At 36.1% G+C, this 21,414-nt stretch overlaps 1 protein-coding gene across 1 annotated transcript; it reads left to right on the top strand.

Moving 5' to 3' along the window:
* The first annotated feature begins 4,903 nt into the window (after positions 1-4,903).
* raly (RALY heterogeneous nuclear ribonucleoprotein) lies at positions 4,904-21,202 on the top strand. The gene is made up of 8 exons (XM_028446364.1): positions 4,904-5,191; positions 7,779-7,851; positions 9,359-9,406; positions 12,951-13,114; positions 15,560-15,679; positions 16,563-16,735; positions 18,201-18,248; positions 20,592-21,202. The coding sequence occupies exons 1-7, from the start codon at positions 4,945-4,947 to the stop codon at positions 18,243-18,245; spliced, it is 870 nt and encodes a 289-aa protein (XP_028302165.1). The 5' UTR covers positions 4,904-4,944; the 3' UTR covers positions 18,246-18,248; positions 20,592-21,202.
* The last annotated feature ends 212 nt before the right edge of the window (positions 21,203-21,414 follow it).

Here is a 21,414-nt window from a genome sequence, read left to right as displayed (position 1 = left end):
GTTAATTTTAACACCCAGGTTGGTGACAGAAGTGGAGAGGGGGACGGTGATGAGGGAGGAGCAGAGCAGATGTGGTGCACCGATGAAGATGGCTTCGGTTTTGGAGCTGTTTAATTGGAGAAAGTTGAGCTTCATCCCAGACTCTATCTCCTCCAGGCAGGTGGATGTTGGCAGGGGGAAGAAGACGTGGGGGTGCTTTTTATGTACAGCTGTGTGTCATTAGCATAGCAGTGGTAGGATAACCTATACCTGCTGATGACACTGCATGGGGGGGCATGTAGATGGAGAAAAGGGTGGGGCCCAATACCGAGCCCTGGGGGACACCACAGGTGACATGGTGGGTGTGTGATTTTGCTTTGCCCAGGGCGACGTGCTCCGTTCTGCCGGCGAGGTATGAGGTGAACCAGTTATGTGTATTTCCTGTGAGTCCAGTAGTGTATTGCAGGCGGTAGAGGAGGATGTCGTGGTCGACTACATCGAAAGCGGATGTAAGATCCAAGAGGATGAGAAGTGATGTCATGGACAAAACTGTGTCTAAGCATTGGACACATCAAAGCAAAACATGTCAGGTGATCAAAGTAAAATTCCCGTAAAAAAGTTGCTTGAATAAATGCGACCTTAACTAAATAAACCTGAAGTACAGCAGAATTCACCAAGCGTTTGATTGTTCACCCACTAACAGGGAACGTGAGCTGGGTTTAGACCGTCGTGAGACAGGTTAGTTTTACCCTACTGATGATGTGTTGTTGCAATAGTAATCCTTCTCACTAATAATTGAATAATATTCATTTATTATTGTTAATTACTGCAAACCATGTGAGCACCATTGATTTTGAGGTGAATCTGTTTTTTTGCAGAGTTTTTGAAGTGTTGAGTGACACTGATGGTTTGATGCAATAACAAGGCTGAACACTGAAACAAATGAACTGAACTACAAACAACTGAAACACTGCTGTGCACACAGCGTCAATGCAGAACAAAAGGGAGCCGACATGTATCAACAACCACTCACACAAATGAATTATTTCTCCTCATTCTCTTTGTTTTTTTTTTTTTTAAACCGATGACATTCCCCAAAAAAGGAGAGGGAATAAATAACTGAGAACACTTAAAACACATCAGAGTAATCATCCATTCACAAACAGGTCAGGAGAAAAACACAGAGACTAGAACCTAAGACCAACATCAGCAATGTGTGATGTAAAGTTCATCACATTTTTTCTAAAGCACGTTCTTAACTCTGTTACTTTGTTAAAAATAAGATTCCATCAAACCGAACTATTGAATCCAAAGGAAACTGTTGGTGTTGCCCATCCTTTTGTGGTGTTTAAAGAGTAACTAAACCCCAAAATCACTTTTTCTGCTGAAATAATGTTGTTTTTATTGATTTTTGTCCAATGTTGACATTTTAGTCAAACAATTTAAATTTAGTGTATTTTGTTGCAAAAATGTAAGAGTGACTGCCCTCTATGGGTTGAAACTTGGCAATTAAAATTGAATTTTGCCATTGGGTGAGAATGGAGGTTTGTGACGTTTTGGTAGCTTCTTACATCACTGTTGGCCCCGCCCCTTCTATAAAAACAATCTGCAATCTGTGGTGAGTAGGTTGGATTGAGAAAATTGTAAATAGAATAGAATAGAAAAGCAATGTGAGTATTGAGTAGCTAGTTAGCATAGCATTGATTATGAAATATAGACTGGGCGTGTTGAAAAGGCCCGAGTTCCCTGAACGCAGCAGTGCTGGTCCTTTTATTGCTTTTGTTCCACGGCTCACATTTGTACTGTTTCTAGTAAATATGTTTGGGAAAATATTTCATCTTCTTCGTTATATGAATAATTTATTACATATTTTTTAAATGTAGAAAGTAAACCTCATATAACAAGCCTAACCTATATAAATATTACAGTGTGTACTATCCAATTATTCTGAAATAGGTTGTCATAAAAATTACAGAGTTGAAAAATACTTACGGGATGTAATTTTTAATATGTTTCATATACCAACAGCAATTTATTTCTTCTTCTAAACCAGGCTCCAAAGACATATAGTCAACTTATCAAATAAAGCTATTATTAATTACCCTCAGTTTATTACAGTACATAAACCTAAGGCAGAGATGTCAAACTTGTGTAGTTCAGGGACCAAATAAAGACACGTTTGAGGTCAAAAGGGCCACACATGATATTAATAATATGTAAATGATGTAAAGCACCAATGATTTTCAATCAATAAGTTAAAGATATTTTAACTTTTATTTCCCTGCTGACCATTTCTTTTTTAATTGCTCTTCCAAGTCGATTTTGTGCAGATAACAAACATTAATCCGTCCATCGGCAACAGCTCATTGACAAACACAATATGAGCAACTATTATGTATCAGCACAGGTCGACTCACAGGCCAATGATTTATCGGCAACCTGTGGAGGCAACGGCAGCAACTAATGTTTCCCTCGGTGTTTACTGGGAGGAATCCAGCTGTGAACTGGGAACTGTCCAACACACTTGGATCAATATCGATTCATTGATTTGTGGAAGCAAAGAACAAACGCAAACAGCAAACAACAGACAAACACATTAATTAAGGAATAAAAATGATGTCATTATTATTACTCATATTTGGTAATATTTACCAAATTGGCAAAATTGACACAATCAAATCGGATAATGTACAATACTAAAAATAAAACTATAGCTTTAAAAATTTACGACTATAATTATTATCCATGGATACGCAACATTTAGGTAATTATATTGTACTTAGTACTTCATTTACTTTGTTTAATAAATAAAACTACATTTTATGAGTAAAACTTACTCAATATCTTCACATGTTTGGTAAGTTTTACATGATATTGGATTGAGAGTTTTACTTTATATTACAGCAGTAATATTTACCCAAATCATGGTGAGGGGCTTCTTCATAAATCTCTCAGTGTACGTCACTGTGTGATGTTCAAAGGCCTTTATTAAGTCATTTGCTGATGAAAGGCTGTGTTTCCTGTTGAACAAAAAGCAAACTCACACATGAAAGGTGGTCTTGATCCTTTGATATACAGAAGTGAGTAATGAAAGACTAAAGGTATTAAATTTTCCATGAGAGAAGTTTTTAGATTGGCATCATCAGTTTGTTTTATTCCTTTTGTCATTTCTATTTCCTTTGGAAGAAATATGAAACAGACGCAGCACAGACTGTCAGAAAAAGCCCTGGAACTTGTGTAGGAGACGTTTTATCCAACGCAGTTCAATTACTGGTAGTGGTTAAAATGACAGACAAAAATACTTTCAAATCCCTCAGTGGATTATATTAGAAATGATCATCTCACAAACACTTAAAAACGCACACACTTAAACAACTGTATGACATTGTAACTTTAAAAAAAATAAACAATTGAAAACAACGTCAAACCTACTGCAGTGGAACACACACACGCACGCGCACACGCACACAGCTCACAGCTGGATGTTTCTAATGAGGAAGAGGAAGGAAACCCAGCTGAGACGCACACACACACTGTGAGCCTGAAACGCTGCATCTCGACTTCTTTGAACACTTTTGTTTTGCAGTGTTTTCAACCTCTGGGGCGTCTGAAGTTCACATTGAAACAATAAATAAACCACAGCAAACACAGTTGTTATATACTTGAATTTTACATGGACTAATCATCTTATTTTGTCTTGCCAATTTCTTCTTTGTTTTGAATTTTTTTTACATTATAAAGTCTGTTCTGGCTTTGTTTGGAATTTTGTTTCTTGTCATTTCTTTTTGACTTTGGCCTCTTGTTTTCTCTTGTCGTCTCTCGTCGTATCTTGTCATGTCTCGTCTTGTCGTGTCTCGATCTGTCTTGTCGTGTCATGTCTTATCCTGTCTCATTGTGTCTTGTGTTTTGCTGTCTTGTCTTGTTTTGTTGTGTCTTGTCTCATCCTGTCTAGTCGTGTCTCGATCTGTCTTGTGGTATTTTGTCGTGTCTCTGCTTCTCTTGTCTCGTCGTGTTTCGTTGTCTCTTGTCTCATGTTGTTGTGTCTTGTCTTGTCGTGTCTCGTATTGTGGATCATGTCTTGTGTCATGTCGTGTCTTGTCATGTCTCATCTTGTACTGTCTTGTATCGCGTAGTGTTTCTTCTTGTCTTGTCTCATCGTGTCTTGTCTTTGCAAACACGTGGTCATTTGTGAACTTCTTTTCTTTTAGTTTAATTATTTTATCTTGTAAGATTTGTTCTGGCCATGTACTGTCCTTCTGTTTGAATGAATGTCAGTCTTTTGTCTTGTTTAATTTCCATTTCCATTATTTTTCTTTGCATATTGGCTGCATATATTGATCTATAAGGTCTTTATCTGATAAAAACTATCATTTCCACAGCTGTAACATTCAGTGACAGAATCAAAAACCCTTTGAAATATTTGATAAGTGACTTTTTAAAGCAGCTGAGGCAACACGTATGTGTTCACACATCTTTTCATTTCTCTTTCTCTCCTATCACTATTTGAATTCCTTTCACTGTGTTTTCTCACCCACCTTTTCCTCTGGTTCTAGTTTCTAAAGCTGGAGCCTTCTTTACAAGACTCTATAATAACCAACAAACTCATGGTTTCCTTCGTCCTCCGAGCTTGTTTGTTCATTTTTTCCCTTCCATGTGCTTCTTTGAGCTCCTTCTGATGCTCTCTCCTCATTAGTGAAGTCGATCGATGGAACAGATTCCGGCGAGGCTCTGCAGAAAGAGGAGAAACTCGTGTTCTTTGAATCAAAGAAAGAAGCTTTTACTTTGTTACTCACTAAAGAAACAGAGACGTTTCTAATCGTACGACTGCATGTCCACGCAGTGGTTCATTATTTATTCCACTGTTGGGAGTTTTTGCAGCTCATTAAATACTTCTGTTACTGACTTTAAATATCCTCCTTTGTTTTTCAGAAATCAATCTTCTTCGTCTGATCCAATCCCTCCATCATGTCGCTGACCAGTAACGTGACCAACAAGAACGACCCCAAGTCCATCAACTCCAGGGTGTTCATCGGCAACCTGAACACGGCGGCGGTGAAGAAGTCGGACGTGGAGAGCATCTTCTCCAAGTACGGCCGAGTGTTGGGCTGCTCCGTCCACAAAGGCTACGCCTTCATCCAGTATGCCAGCGAGAGGCACGCCAGGGGGGCGGTGGTGGGCGAGAACGGCCGCCTGCTGGCCGGACAAACCCTGGGTGAGTCGTTAGTGGTTGGGAGACGGGAGTCAGTTTGGATCTAACAAAGAAAGAAAATAAAAGTGTGTGATAGAGTAAATGTGAGATAGAAATATCCCATCAGCGAGGAATGTAATGAAATAAGAAAAACTATATAAAACTCAAAGGTGTACGAAATAAAATGAAGTAAAAAAAGTTTCAATGACATTTGACCCTCTTGCTTCCTGTAGTAGTTGCTGCAGTGTTTACAAGATGGCTTTTTGGGGTCCATTCATAAAGTCAGCAAAATGATGGTCCATTGTTTCATGAATCTGTGATAACCACATTTATTTATTTATCTGAATAATATCCAAACACTTCCTGTTATCCGGGAGGTGTGTTATTTGTGCCATAGTATATAGTCATTTTAAAGATGTAAATCCTTGTTTTAATCAGAAATGAAATGGGTTAAAAGTGACAAAAATGGGTGGTAAATGTGGTGAAATTGGATTTTAAAAAAGCCACAAAAATAGGTTAAAAGTTGGGCAAAAATGGAGAGAAAAAGTGGTGAAAAGGGTTCAAAGTGTCAACATTAGAACAATTAGTTTAAACTCACAAATAATGTGCATGAAAAATTGTGATGGTGAAAAGAGTTTTAAAAGTGACAATAATGGGTCAACATATGTGTGACATTAGGTGGAAGTTCCAAAAATGTCTTCAAAGTGGAAAAAAATTGCTGAAAAGGCATTGAAATTTGAAAATGGGAGTAATGTAGCAAAAATATGGCAAGAACAAGTGATGAAAATAGTTCCTTGCAGCTGGCTTCCTGCCACAATAGGTTGAAATATGGCAAGTTTGGTGTAGTTGCAGAAAAAGGGTAAAAATAAGCTAAATGGGCTTAAAAATATTCTTTGCTTCTTGAAGGCATCTGGCGACCCCCTCCTAGTGTCTCGCGACCCCAAATGGGGTCCTGACACCAAGGTTGAGAACCCCTGGCCTACATAGCACACTGACTTCCTCTGTCAGAGACGATACACCCTCCTCCCCTCAGGAAAAAAACAGTTTTCTGTGTTATTCTACGATTCTTTGTCTTTATTCTCTTCTCGTTTTAATTCTATTTTGTTTAATACTCGTCTATATATTTCTCTTTAATGACAATTCCATGTTTATTATAAGCGCAGAAATGACATTTTACATGCCCTGCATTGAAATATACAAAAATTTGAAATTTGAAAAAATACATGTATAAATGTTTTGTTTTTACCTGTGGGGAGCAGCACGTGTCAATATGTAAATAAATGGAAATTGTTGTTTTAAGTTTAGTAGTGATTATGTTTTCAGCAGAAACACAACAATGTTTCTTTCTATACACCTCACTGACGTTCACTCAAAGATCAGGAATAGAAAGATGTTTTTTTGTAAATCTTCTCCCAGATGTTGGTGGATTTCTTCTCTGGGTGAATGTGAATGAGTTCAGTGTTGATCCTTCAGAGCAGGTCAAATAGTGTTGGTTGTTCTGTGATGATAGCCTGGTGCATGCTGGGAAAACATGCAGGTGAATAGATGGAACAGAGCCAGGCGTTGGGAGTTCTTCTTCACGCTCTGCTGAGTTTCAGACCAAGTGAAACAACCAGGCACAAGTTTTACCACGAGTCTTAAAAAGAAAATTTACTCGTTACAACTTTGGTACAGAATATTTATGCATCCATTGAATCTGTTTCTGTGACGTGACTCCTTAAATTCAATTTGTGTCTGTGAAAAAAAATCAATGTTTCCCATTATTTTTGTAATCAAGGTCAATATAATCCTGTATTTTTTTAGGTTTGTTTTTTATATTTCTTTGGTTTTGTTAATGCTGTTTTTGCATACATGTTTAATTAAATGATGTTACCGTACTTAATGCATGTGGAAAACACAGTCAAGAGATGAAACCCTCACATAGTCGAGAAGAACATGCAAACTCCTCTACTTTGGTACAATAAACATAAATGTATCTCTTAGGCTGTATTTGCTGGTTTGTAGAGAGAAGTATTTTTAACACCTTCTGGAAGATGAACATGAATTATGAGTTATTTTATAATCAACAATATCTTTACATTTCCTAGGTTTTGATCTAACAAATAATGGATGGATTTTATTATTTTCTGTAATAAAACAATATAATTTTAAAAGTGGTGCCTCAGAGTTCATATATGGGATTATCAAAGAAAAAATAAATAATAAACAAGGAATTGTAATTAATTAAGTCTTTTGTTTTATGTAACACACCAAGTGTTTTTAAGATTTGTGTCTTTATATTATGATATAAAGACACATAATGATTACAACAGCAATAGTTTACAGTCATAATTGTAATCAAGTATCAATTACGTGATTACAATTACAACTGACCCCAATTCCTGAGCTAATTACAGCCACATGATAAGAAAAGTGTCTGCAAAGTGTCCACTTTTACAAACAGCTCAACAGCTCCCTCTAGTGGGAAACACGGATTCTTGTTTTTCTTCACACATCTTGGGCTTGTTCTCATATTTTTCATTTTTTTTTTTTTTTTTTAGCTAAAAACAGTTTTCTTTGCGTAATTTAAATGACATTTTAAAGATTGTAATTGTCTTTTCTTCCACCTCAGATATCAACATGGCAGGAGAACCAAAGCCAAACAAAGCCAAGGGCCTGAAGCGATCAGCAGCGTCTCTTTACGGGTACCACCTCCCACTGATTGAAGAGCATCCATCACTCATGTCCTGGTTATTTGTTTTAGAGAAATGAAAAGCAGACACACACACACACACACACACACACACACACACACACACACACACACACACACACACACACAGGGATAATTGAGCCTGAAGGATGAAGGCCTTTAGTCCAACAGTTGAGATCCACTTTAAAGGCTTCACCTATAATATCACTTCACCATTTCTGCCAAGTTTGCAGGAATTTAATATATTTTCGGGTTTTTCGAGGATTATTTGTGTAATTCTCCTGCTTCTCTACGACGTAGGAAGATACAATATATTTGTGAAAGGTTTAAAGCTGTTGTTGTTATAATAAAAACCTTTTCATCACAATAACAGTTCACAATATAGTGGTTAGAATAGAAAACATGTCAATGTTTTAAAATAGAATAAAATAGAATATTCCTTCACTGATTCCCAGAGGGGAAATTATCTTTTGCAGCAACATAATATTACAAAAAAGCAACATGGCATAAATAGTTAATAGTAAAAAAAAATGTATTTTATTCCATACAAACCAATAAAAGAATAAAACATTTTTTACAAAAACGTAAAATAACTAGAAAAGCACTGGGAGAGCGCAGACCTCCGCCAAGCAGCTCGCTAAGCTAACACAGCTAACACGCTCCTATAACATGATAAACTCACTATTACATCACCAAAATGTAATCACCTGTTCTTTGTCCCATTTATCAATTTTCCTGAAAACTCCATTCAAAACCATTCATAACTTTTCCAGTTATCTTGCTAACAGCCGTACCGCTCTGTAATAATTATTAGTTCATTATATTTCTCACAAAGAGCACAATATACACTGTAAGGATAAATGTTTTTTTTTTTTGCATAATATACTGTAGTTTTAAATAACTATTTAAAATCCAGATGAATTCTCATTTGAAAATATGCATATTACTGTATTACTATTATTATTATTATTATTATTAGTATGATGTAAAACGGTCGATATTTATTAACAATAAACATAATTATGGTGTATGATCATTAATTCGTTCATTTAATTATTTTATTTTTTTTATAAAATAATTATTTATGGACAAAATATTTCTAATTTCCATAACTTATATTTACTTATATTTAATATGTCTTCATTGTTCTTAAGTGCTGGAAAACCAATATGCATAATTGCAAAGCAGCAAAGTGAGAAAATATCCAACTTATTTTATTCAAATTTAAAAATGTATTTGACTAAAATGTTTTATTGTTTTCAGCTGAAGTATGAAAGGCCACTAGGGGGCAGTATAGGACGGTTCTGTTGGGAAAATGATCTAAAAACATAATGAGAAACTTCTGCAAGGCCAGATTTGATTAATGACTAAAACAGTCGAACAAACAGAATGTATTAGTTTTCGCTCTGATTATTTTCACTAATGAAATAATGAAAGTCAGATTTTAGGGATTGTTTAAATAAAAACAAAGTCATGTTTGTGTTTTTTTTTCTTCATAGTGGACATGAGATCGACTACGACCTCTACAGAGATGAATTCTACGACAGGTACAATTTCAGCTTCTACATCTATTTTATTTGATTTATAATAAAAAAACGACAAAACACATTAATGAACATAAATAATGGAAACATTTGTTTATCTCATTTCGATCCAACACTGCCACACAAAACAATAGAAAACATTAAAACACTCAATAAACAGAAAATATTTAATAGATCATCAAATAATGACCAGAAATTAAATTGGTTAAATTAAAGTTACAATGGCAACAATTGATTTACACAATGACCCAAAGATTTTATTACACATTTATAGTTAAAAATGTTTGAATGAGTTTATTGTATATTTTCTTATTATTAAAACTGTTTTAAAATACTTAATCGCACATTTATGCGTTGTTAGTTTACTGCACATTCATCTACACAGAAAAAGACTTAAATTAGTTTATTGCACATTTCTCTAGAGTTAAACATATTTTAAGTAGATAATTGCACATTTCCTTATTATTAAAATAGTTTTTAAAATACTTAATAGCACATTTCTCTCTAGTTTAAACAATTTAAATGAGTTTATCATGGATTTTTCAATAGTTAAAAAGATTTAAATTAGTTTATTGCATATTTCCTTATTATTAAATTTGTTTTGAACTAATTAATTACACATTTCTCTACAGTTAAAAATATTTAAATTTCTTTATTGCACATTTAGTTAAAAAGATTTAAATTAGTTTATCTATTGCAAATTTCCTTTTTAAAACGGTTTTAAAAATACCCAATTGCAAATTTATCTATAAAGATTAAAATTAGTTTATTGCACATCTCCATAATTTTTTAATTAGTTTATTGCACAGAAAACCACAATTGAAAGTGATATGATAATAAAATGACCAACAAAATGTTCCAATCAGGTTTATCTATGATTGAAATGTGGATTTTGGTTTCTTTATCCATGAAGTTAGATGTGAGGAACATCTGGATGAGCTCAAACCTCTCCTATCATCTCATCGTTGGGTTTAATTCATTAAAAACATGTCTTTTAAAGATACATGTAAAGTCTCATTAAATTACTGTGCTCTAATAAATATATGTAAATAAAAATGAATCCCAGTATGGAAGCTGGGAGTACAGAGTTTCCCATCAAAGGAACCCAGTCATGTAAATGTCCATCTGAGCTGCTTCCAGTCACTTTGTTGATCTTTAGGTTGAACTGATTTCCACAGACAGTTGATGGCTTTGTAAAATAATCTTTATATTAGCCTCATGTTCGTACAGGAGACGCAGACATGGCACAAATGTTTTTGTCTTTGTGCACGCATGGCACAGGCAGCTTCACAACAACCAGGGCTGATGAAGCCTGATACCCTGAGAAAAAGAAGACGTGCCGTCCAGGGTCATTACGTGGAGGCTTTGTAGAGTTCCACAAGTGAGGCTTTGTGTTTTACTAAAGATGGATTCATTGTGAAAGAGAAAGATCTCATCCAAAGCCTTGTTTGAGTCCCATCAAAGCCCATCAGGCTGTGTTTTGATAAATAAAAGTAGGCTAATGTAGCACAGGAGGGTGAGCTGAGGTCCTCATTTACTACATAATGTATCCTCGTAACTCAGAACAGAAGAGCTAACGTTCACAGACTAACCTTCCCTAGTGTATATAGGATATTTAACTTTATAATGATATCAGGTGACGGCCCAGGAGCCACACGAGGCCCTCTGCTTCCAAAATAAACAAATAAAATGACTCAACAACAAATAAAAAAATACAGAAAGAAAAAACTTTCAGAATCATCTTATCTATAGGAATCTCTGTCTGTGTGTGTGTCTGTTCCTCAAATATCTCTGGGAATCAGGCTCAGACTGAGCTGAGACTTTCAACATGGCTGCTGCTTGGTGTGCAACGTCGAATTTGTTTGGACTGAGATGATACAGTTCATAAATGATTTCATAAAATTGTCCTAAATGCAGCTTTACAGAACAGCTCAATGTTGACAGGTAGTCATGGTAACTCAGGATAAGTAGAAAGTTAAATAAAATATCTACAGGAGTGACTGCACAAAGGGCTTTTAAAAATAACTAAAGTGGCTCTAATAGCCTATAAAAACACCCTGTAAATATAGGTATCCTCAGTGAGCTAAGTTTGTAACTAAGGTGAGTAATTATAATAAAAAATCATGTGAGTGTGATTCAGAATCAAACTTGCATTAGGAATTGAGTGTTTACATGGTCAGAATTAAAGCTTCCACGTGAACCACCATAAAAAACATTAAAAACAGAAACACAAAATTAACTTTAAAAGACAAGATGACTTAAAATATGCAGAAATAAACTAAGAAAATGTACAAAATAACAAGAAGAATAAAACTTACAAAATTACTGGAAAAAACCTCAACATAGCACAATATGTTAGAGCTTTTTATTTCTGTTTTTATTTGTATGGTTAACATGAACCCTGAGTTTGAAATAAAGGTATCTATCTATCTAATATCTGACAAGAGAAACTCAAAAAATTATGAAAAGTTGCTCAATACGACTAAAAACACAATAACACAAAATTAACACAAAAAAAAACAGACAAGATTAAATCTACAAAATACAAAGAGGAATTCACTAAATAAGTTAAAACATGCAAAATTACTGAAAGAAACCAATATAGCACAAAATCAAATGACAAGAAGAAAAAGTCAATGTATGACTAAAAATACACACAAAAAAACAACAAAGTATATTACAAAATAAGAATACACAAAATGAGTAAAAACAATATAGCACAATATCAAATGACAAGAAGACAAACAGAAAAAAATTATAAAAAGTTGCAAAAGACGACTAAAAACACACAAAAAACAAGAAAAACACAAATTAATTTAAAGATACCAATCGTAATGCGCAAAAACAGTAAAATCTTAAAAACAAAAAACAAAAAAAAACCCAACATAGCTCAATACCAAATGAGGAGATAAACTCAATGTATGAAAGGTTGCAAAACGATTAAAAACACAGAAAAACTTAAAATAACAAACACAAAAAAACCTGACAAGATACTATACTAGACAAAAACAGCAAAAAATTCACAAAATGATACACAAAATTAGTAAAAAAAACGTGTGTATGTATGATGTATGTAAAAATGTATGAAAAGTTGCACAAGACTACTAGAAACACACAAAAAACCACAATAACACAAAATTAAACAAAAAACAGAAGACTGTACTACAAGTACACAAAAACAACACAAAATAGTCAAACAAACAATGACAGAAGATTACATAAAAGATGACAAGAAATACACAAAAAATAAAACACAATAACACAAAATTAAACAAAAAACAAAAACAGACGACTGTACTACAAGTAGACAAAAACAACAGAAAAACAGAAATACACAAAATTAGTCCAAATACGATAAAAGTAACAGAAAAGTAAACAAAACCACAAATACAAAAAAATGACAAACAAAAATTAAATGGAAAAAATCTTAGTTGTTTTCTGTATCAAAGCTCAGATTGGTCAATATTCTAAATAAAGTATATTATTGTTGTTGATTATTATATATTGTATATATATTTGTGTGGACAGTTGTCGCTCTGTGTTCCAGGTTATTTGAGTACCATGGGAGTGTGTCTCCGGTTCCTCGGGTGGTTCCGGTAAAACGCCCCAGGGTGACTGGGCCACTGGTGCGTCGAGTCAAATCGTTGCCAGGGAAATTGCTGGCGTGCAACACCTCGGCCCCTCCCACTAGCAACGGCAACAAACAAAGAAGTGAGTTCTCATTTGTTTCTACTTAAAGGAAAAATGTGTTTTTCTTCCTAAGAGACGATGAGTTACTGTATCTGCTGACATGTTGTGATGAGTCCAGAACTTCATGAAAGGACAACTTTCAGCAACAATTTTCATGCTTTCACTCAAATGAGCATAAACAGAAATGAACTTCTTGATTTATTATATTTTCACGAGGCCTTTCCTTTGTACGATGTGGTTATCCACTTACATGGTTTGTTTCTCTAAAGTTGCTTTTAGAGAAACTCTTGTTTCTATGGAGAGACCTGGCAACAGTGGTTCATACTGTATGTGCGTACTTTAGCTATGTTTATATTACAGTTTATATAAATTTCAACAAAGTACACTTTCAACGTGATTCCATTTAAGGTTGTTTTGCGCAGGAGTCTCGTAACTCTTGGTAAATCTTCAGGAAGATGCACGCTCCAATTCTCCTTATAACACTCCTTTGTTGTTTGTTTCTAATATGGCAGTAATCATTTTAATATAATGCTGAGAAATGTCTCAGAGCGAAGTGGAAGCGTAAAAACTTTTAACACTTTACTTGAAGTTTTATACAAAAAGCTGACATTATTATAACATGACACCTGTCATTAGCATGAATAAGGTGTCATGAAGGCTGTCATTAAGCGTTGTTTGTTACCCTAACCCCAAACCTTCCTTACCCTAACCCTACCTAACCCCACTAGATCCCCCCCATCTATCCCAAAAAATGCCAACATAGCTCCAAAGGTGTCATAATGTAGCGAACAACACTTAATGACAGTTTCTGCTTTAAGCGCTTTTTTGCGCGCCAGCAGTTACGCGCCTCTCTTCTCCGGTCCAGGTTCCTGACGCGCGTAAATCAACCAAAAGCGCGTCGTCTGTGAATAAAGGAGACGGACTGGGCCATGATGTCATTATCTTTGGGGCCGTCTAGAAATCACGTAACCTGGAGTTTTCTCAACGCTTGTACATGTCATTGAAATCCGTGAAAACAATAAAGTGCACTTTTAATTTGAAAGGTCTCTGTTGATAAACAATGTAACAGGTTGATTTGATCAGATTAATGATCAGATTATTGCAGTGTGACTGAGGAACCACAGTTAGAATCTCTCTTTTTTCCCCCTCATACTAACGATAGATTAATGTGTGTTTGTGTGGAAAGTCTGATTTTATTCATCTCTGTCATTCCTGCATTCAGAAATAATCTATGCATCATCATCATCATCATCATCATCATCATCATCATCAGGTACCTGCTCTAAAGCGTGACTGAGTGTGATACATAGAGCGTCTTGCTTTAATCCAGAGGAAACAGATGTTTGCAGTGAAACAGAACCAGTGGTTTCCTACATTATACATAGTTTTAAATATAAATTGTTTAAAGTCTTATGGAGCTGATGTGAGCGAGTCCAAACTGAAACTGAGACTAATTTAAATATGTGTGAGAACAGTTTCTGGTTTCCATCCTCTCATGCGCATTTCACCAACCTCTGCATATGACAGCTTGTTTCACTTTATAGTGGATCAAACTGTGGCTTTACGTTGAACATAATATGAAAATAGTTGGACATCACTGTGACCAACGTGGACAGAAGTCTGACGTCTGTCAGAGTTTCATTAATCGACGAGCAGAAGCACCTACTGTCTCTGCAGAAAGAAAGAGTGGACGACACAGATAAAATATAACAAAATGTAACATATTTTGTCCCGTCTAGAATTGTTTAATGTGAACATATTGAATCCCGTGAAAGCGTGTCAGTGTGAGTTTGTATCGATTCTTTCTGGGAGTCTCTTTTGCAATGTTATGAGTCTGTGTGACTTAAAATGTAACTAAGTCCATGTTTCTAGTGCAATATAATGTTTCACCTAATCAGGGCGCGGCACTTATTCCAGGTTCAGAAACGCGTAAGAGGAAAATAACTTAAGCAGACGGGTGAATAAGCGCAAGGCCAGATTTGAATGGAAACGCCCACATTTCAGGGCTGCTCCACCCGGAGTGCGTAACTGGGATGAAGGCGTGCAGTGACTGACTTCAGTACAGGGGGGAATAGCGTGCAGCCAAAAACCGCTCTGCTGCACTGCTTTTCTAACTTAGACGCATGGGAGAATAGAGCCCTTCATCATTATGCTCTACAGTTCTTTTTAAATAGTTTTCTTAGCAAAGTGTTGCAGTATGAAGTATGCCATTTCAAACACAGCCCAAGCATGTAACACGACGGTTAGCGCTTTACTTTAAAGTACCAACACTATGGAGTATATACTGTTTGTTTCTAACTGAACTCTGAGCTCCAGGTGTTTCATGAGAGATGTCGTCAGCACAAAGAATCTAATTAATATCAGAACGATGATGATGATGATGATGATGATGATGTCGACCAGAGTGTGTGCCGTGTGTGTGTCATCGCCACATGTTGCCGACGCATTCCTTTGGTTTCTGAGCAGCAGCAGCAGTGAGTGAACTCCAGGCCATCAAGTCAGAGCTGACTCACATTAAAGCCAACATCGAGTCTTTACTGGGTCGACTGGAGCAGATCACACAAGACACACACATTTCCACCACAGGTAACACACACACACACACACACACACATCTATGTTTGATTAAATACATACTATGTTAGATCATCCATTCGTTTTGAACTTGCATCTACATATTTGAAGTGAATTCCAGATGTTAATGCCCTGAATAATGAATTTTAAAGTATTTTTTTCACTATACCACATAAAATAAAACTTAGATCTAAGAGTTTTGTACACATACAATATTTTTATGATCAGAAATAAAACAAAACCTGAAAAATGACCTCACTACGGCTTAAACCAGACATAGGCAACTGGTGGCCCAGGGGCCACAAATGGCCCTTGTCCTAAAGTTGTGCGGTCCCCAGGAGAAAACTGCAGATTTTACTTTTTTCTCAATATTTTTCACACATTTTATGAGTTTTTATTGTTGTTTTGTGTATTAGTCATCTTTTCTTTTGGAGTAATTTGTTATTATTTTGTGTGTTTGTGTCATTTTCTAAATATTTATTATCCATTTGTCATTTTGTATAATGTTTTATGTTGATATTGTGTTGGTAATTTGAGTCATTTGTTAATGTTTTGTTGCTTTGTGTGTTTTTGAGGTAATTTTACTTGTTTGAGTGTTGTTTTTGTCATCGTTTTGTGTTTTTCATGAGCCATTTTGTGGATTTTTGGAGTCTTTTTGTGTGTTTTTGTCGTTAGTTTGTGTATTATGTTAAGTTTTTTATTCATTCCGACTAATTGCGTTACATTTCTTGGGGATTCGTTTTTGGGAGCTCACAAAATTACGCTGAGGGCCTCCATGTCTGGTCTAAAGCCTATAATATTCCAGTTATTGAAGTTGAAACATTTGCCATCTATTTCTTTGTCACTGTTTGACTCTCGTTTACGTTCTTTAACAGTTTCTTTTATTTTAATGCAGATTTGACAGAAGCTGAGGACTGTAGGAATGACGACTCGTGGCAGGAAGGAGGGTCGTGGAGCTCAGAGCTTGAAGACCATGAAGAACAAAGACAGAACAGCGACGCAGAGAACGGCCTGGAGGAGACGAGTGGGGAAGGAGAACATGTGCAGAACGACCCCCACAACCACAGGGTGTGTATTTAGAGACAACCATGGACTGTGGAACTATCTGATCAACAAAGATGTAACTTAGACTCTTTGGACTCTGGAGTGAGGGTATGATTAAGATTTTTATTTCATTATTTAGTTCCCGTTCTGACTGGTTAATATTAAAGATGTGTAACAAACACTGAGTAGAGTGAAAGCAGCACCAGCGCTGTTGAGCGTAGGGGCCTCTGACGCCATCATTTTGTTCCCCTACGCTGTGTCTTTCTTTAATCGGTACCGTCGTAATAATTGTTGGACACAAAAGGGACTTCCAGTTGTTTTAACTCTCTTTTCAATCTGCATAACCCAGAAACACATACATTAGCCACAACGTCTATTTACTAAAGGCAAATTACTCGGATGCTCCTGCCTTCACCTAAGGACCCGTGCAGCTACCGAGCTGCCCCGATGTTGCCTGTGTGCATCCTCCGCTTTGTAGAGGCTCAAACATACTCGGGCAGACTCCTCCAGGCCAATCAAGTGCAAAGCTCAGGTTTGATGACCGCGCGGGGTCCGCTGTGCTACACAAAATACTGCTCGGCAGGTATTTTATGAGATGAGGATGAGCTTAGAGGAGAGACTGGCAGATAAGCTACAAAAGTACAGACACCTTTAACACACGTACCAGAAAGAGTACAAGGACTACAGAGAAGTGCTAAGGATTGTGGGAAATGTATATATTTATACTGCATCCTTCTCTGACCTGGTTTTTATCCTTTTTATTCTTGTATTCTCGCCGCTTATCAAACTGTTTTTGTTGTGGCTAAATGCCACGTAATTTCATTCCACAGTGCGTCTCTGATGTTATGTTGAATGGCAATAAAGGAATCTATCTATCTATTGAAATGTTGGATTTTACTGTAAACATGTGCGTATACGTTCCGCCTGAGAATGTTTGAGCCTTAACCCATAATCACCATCCAATATAACAGTGTGCTTCATAATCCAAACAAAAAAATCCACTAAAAAATATAAAAATTAAGGAAATTTTAGCTTTACTTTACAAAATATGGCCCTCAAAATGTAGGAGCTAGTGTTTCAGATGGTTATGAATTAAAATAATATTCAGCGGGGGTCCCTACGAGTCCCTACAAGACTCACGCCTGCGACAACAAGCAATTCCCCCGCGCTGTGAAAAATTTCCTGGTGAGAACCCTAGAATCAGAATTACTCTCAAATATTACACCATACCTTTCCTCTCCTTTTCTTTGGTTTACCTGCTGAGTACTTTTAGTTGTTTCTGGATGAGGACGAACACTTCCACAGTCAATCTAAGATAAAATAATAGTAGAAGCTTGAATCCATCTCATCGTAGCTGTGAGGTGAAACTTCCAACAGAGTCTGGTGTGTGTGTGTGTGTGTGTGTGTGTGTGTGTGTGTGTGTGTGTGTGTGTGTGTGTGTGTGTGTGTGTGTGTGTGTGTGTTTTGACTGGTTTCTGTTTTGTGGCAGGACAACGTCCACCGATCACCAGAGAGTGACTCGTATCGCCCATGAAAGGTGAGTCACTTCGTTTAACCGTAAAATCACTTCAATAGATGTAAAACACACAGAGAACCACAGACAGAAAGGAAAATAGTTTAGGGGATGAGTTTTAATTAAAGTATAAAAACTATATTCTCCAAAAAAGCTGAAAAGTGCAACAATACTTCAGAGTGCAAGTTTTTCGTAGTGCAGTATATTTTTCAGTCATTTAGGTTATTATTCTGTTATTTATAGTCGCCTTGTGTGGTTTGGTGAAAATCTCTTTTCCTTTTGTGCAATTTCTTGTTACTTTGTATACTTTCAGGTATTTTTCTGTCATTTGATGTGTTTTTGTTCCATGACTTTTGGGGGCCACACAAAATTAAACCAAGGGTCACTGGAGGTTCTTTCCTCAAACCAAGCTCAGGTTTTTATTTTTTTCAAGTTCAACCCGATAGTCCGGCTCAGTTAAGCTAGGATGTAAGTGGAGCAGTCGTTTCATCAAAGAGAAAACACCTCAGTTGCCATGGAAACACCAGGTTAAAAGTCATGCTTGGTTCTGCGTCTGATCATAAATTCTTTAAACCTTTTACAACATAAAAATGATTAAAACCACAAGTGTTTTCTTCGATGTATTTTTGGTGGGGTTTTTTCCCTCTTCCCGCTCACTGCTCAGTGACAGATGACGTCATATTTGTCTCAGCGTGTTTTTTATTGGCTGTTGGATTGAGTTGCGTCTCGTCGAAATAAGTAATACTAAGAAAAACTGATGATGTAGTTATTTCTTTATTTGGTTTTTCCTTGGTAACATTAACCAACTAAACCAACGTAAGAGCGGGAGGAAACTATACCATAAACGTTAGCTTAGCCATCTCATTACAACCAAAATTAGCATCTGTACATGCGCAAAAGTAACCAAAACACATTTGTATGGTCTTATACATGTAATACACATACCTTGTTCCAAATATATTGCTCTCCCAGTGAATATCTCAGCACCTTTTCCTCTGTTTTCCCGTTTTCTTTCTACATTGTTGTGTTCATGTTTTTACCGTCATTTTCCGTTCGTTACATCCATACAGGTCCTTTCAAAATAAACTTCTGAATGAAAGCACAAAACGTAACGTTTACTTTGGGGTAACTTGCAGATGGAGTACAAGCTGCCGTATTCTTTCCATTCATCAGATGATGGATTGCACTCTGCTCCGTGTGATGTTCAAAGTTTGTTTTTAGAATTGAATCCGTGTTTTAAACGTCTCCGCAGCTTCTTCATCCCTGACCAGTCTGCTCTCCATCATGGAGTTTGTTCACAGAGCAGCTTAGATTACACACAGCTGCAGTATATTTAAGAATTAGGCGACTCCTGAGGGCAGTTGATTGAGGTGGATTTTATTTACAGGGTTTTACACACTGCTCACTTTAGATTTTCATGAAGCCCATTTAAAAAGCTGTTGTTTTTCTTTCCCAGGAAGATTCTCAGTTGATTTCTTTGATTGTATTTGTTAATAATATCTCACTGATGTGTTTTTGCTGATGTCAGTGCCCAATCCTTTCACCCGCCTGATCTTTTCAACGCATGTACGTAGTAGAATACGTCACTTCCTCCACTCGCAATCTTTACGACAGAGCTTCTGGGATGTGAACTCTGAATGTAAACCGACCATAAATATTTTAATATTACACATGGCAATATGAAACTGTTTTTGTTGGGTTTTAATTGTTAATTTAACAGCTCCAAAAACACTTCATGTACTGATTTGTGTAACTACCCACTCTAGTCTTTAAAGCTTTGATATTTTCTGAGCACTTCATGAAGTTGTATAGTATTTAAATTCTGATATAAATTAGAAAACGTGTTTTGTGCAGTATAAATATAAAAAAACAATAAAATAAGAAACATTTGATCTCTGTCCTCTGTAATTTAAAAATACCAAATGATTCGTCAAGATGGATTCGTCTGTGTACCAACAGCAACAAAATAATATTTCAATTAAATGCTTAGATACCAAAGTAATAATAATATACTGATAAAAAAATAATAACACATATACATAATAATAAAAACTGAAATGATTCACCCAATGAGTCCATTTTTATTACATTTTCATTTATCCAACCAGACACTTATATACTGTATCTACAGCCTAATAGAATTATGAAATTATTCATTTGATGTAACTTAAGTATAGTGAAATAAAAAATAATTAATTCACATTAACAAAAAACACCAAAACTGATGAAAACACAATACACAACATTGACTATGAAAGCCAAAATAAATTGGAATTCACTGAAAACATGAATTTCTAATAGCAGGTTTAGAATGATGCACAAACGACTTCTTTTCACTGACAACTGTGACGTCTTCTGTGTTTCCAGAGCTCAACAGTGTGGCTGTTAAACAGAGACATGAGAATCTAAACGTAGGACGACTGTGGATTGAGAGAGGAGCATGAAGTGTTCAGCCATCACACAGCAGAACGCCACAGAGACTAAACCAGAACACACAGCGAGCAGACAGGACAGACACTTTGTACAAACCACAGGTTTCTGTGAGCACACGATCACCACCTGATAAATCACACGTGTCCAGGAAACGGTCAAAGAGATAGAAGAGCATGTCAGAGCTGATGGTGGACACAGCAGCTACTCACTGGTTTTACTCCTTTTTAACCTTCAGTTCAGTCGCACACAAACACAGAAAAGCCTCCACAGTGTCTATAAGATGGAAGTCCTTCACATCACTGCTTTTAATCTACGTTCTTTGTAACACAATACAAAGCAGAGCGTTTACATCATTCACTAAATTGTTTGGATGCAGTTTTTTTCCGTACAAAACTGAAGTTATCAAGTTTTTCCTGATTCCAGTGCTTCTCAGTTTATACGTGTAAGAAAAAAATCACATGAAGTAAATGTTAAAGCTGTGGAAGATGAACTTTTTTATCAGATAAAGACATAGGCTGTGTTCAAAATGTCACACTAACATACGATACACTACACACTCAATGCGTATATACTGTAATCACTAGGGTTGGGTAGGTAGGGCGTTGGCGATATACGATATAAATCTCAATAATTTTAACTCAACGAAGTCTTACCAGAAAGACAATTCTGGGTGAAATTTGCATTTAACTTTTTCTCCTCTAAGGGACAGCACGTGTGAGTGAGTACTATAGTGGGGCTTGTTTAGGGTTAGGATTCA

This window comes from Gouania willdenowi, chromosome 5 (assembly GCF_900634775.1).
Source record: "Gouania willdenowi chromosome 5, fGouWil2.1, whole genome shotgun sequence".
Taxonomy (NCBI): Eukaryota; Metazoa; Chordata; class Actinopteri; order Blenniiformes; family Gobiesocidae; genus Gouania; species Gouania willdenowi.
This window is presented reverse-complemented; position numbering and strand designations above follow the sequence as displayed.

What these genes read in the sequence shown, in the direction of transcription:
- raly (XM_028446364.1), top strand. Translation starts at nt 4,945, where the DNA reads ATGTCGCTGACCAGTAACGTGACCAACAAGAACGACCCCAAGTCCATC. An exon ending in TCAGCAGCGTCTCTTTACGG is followed by an intron (nt 7,852 to 9,358) that starts GTACCACCTCCC and finishes TTTTCTTCATAG; the next exon opens with TGGACATGAGATCGACTACG. An exon ending in AGAGATGAATTCTACGACAG is followed by an intron (nt 9,407 to 12,950) that starts GTACAATTTCAG and finishes TCTGTGTTCCAG; the next exon opens with GTTATTTGAGTACCATGGGA.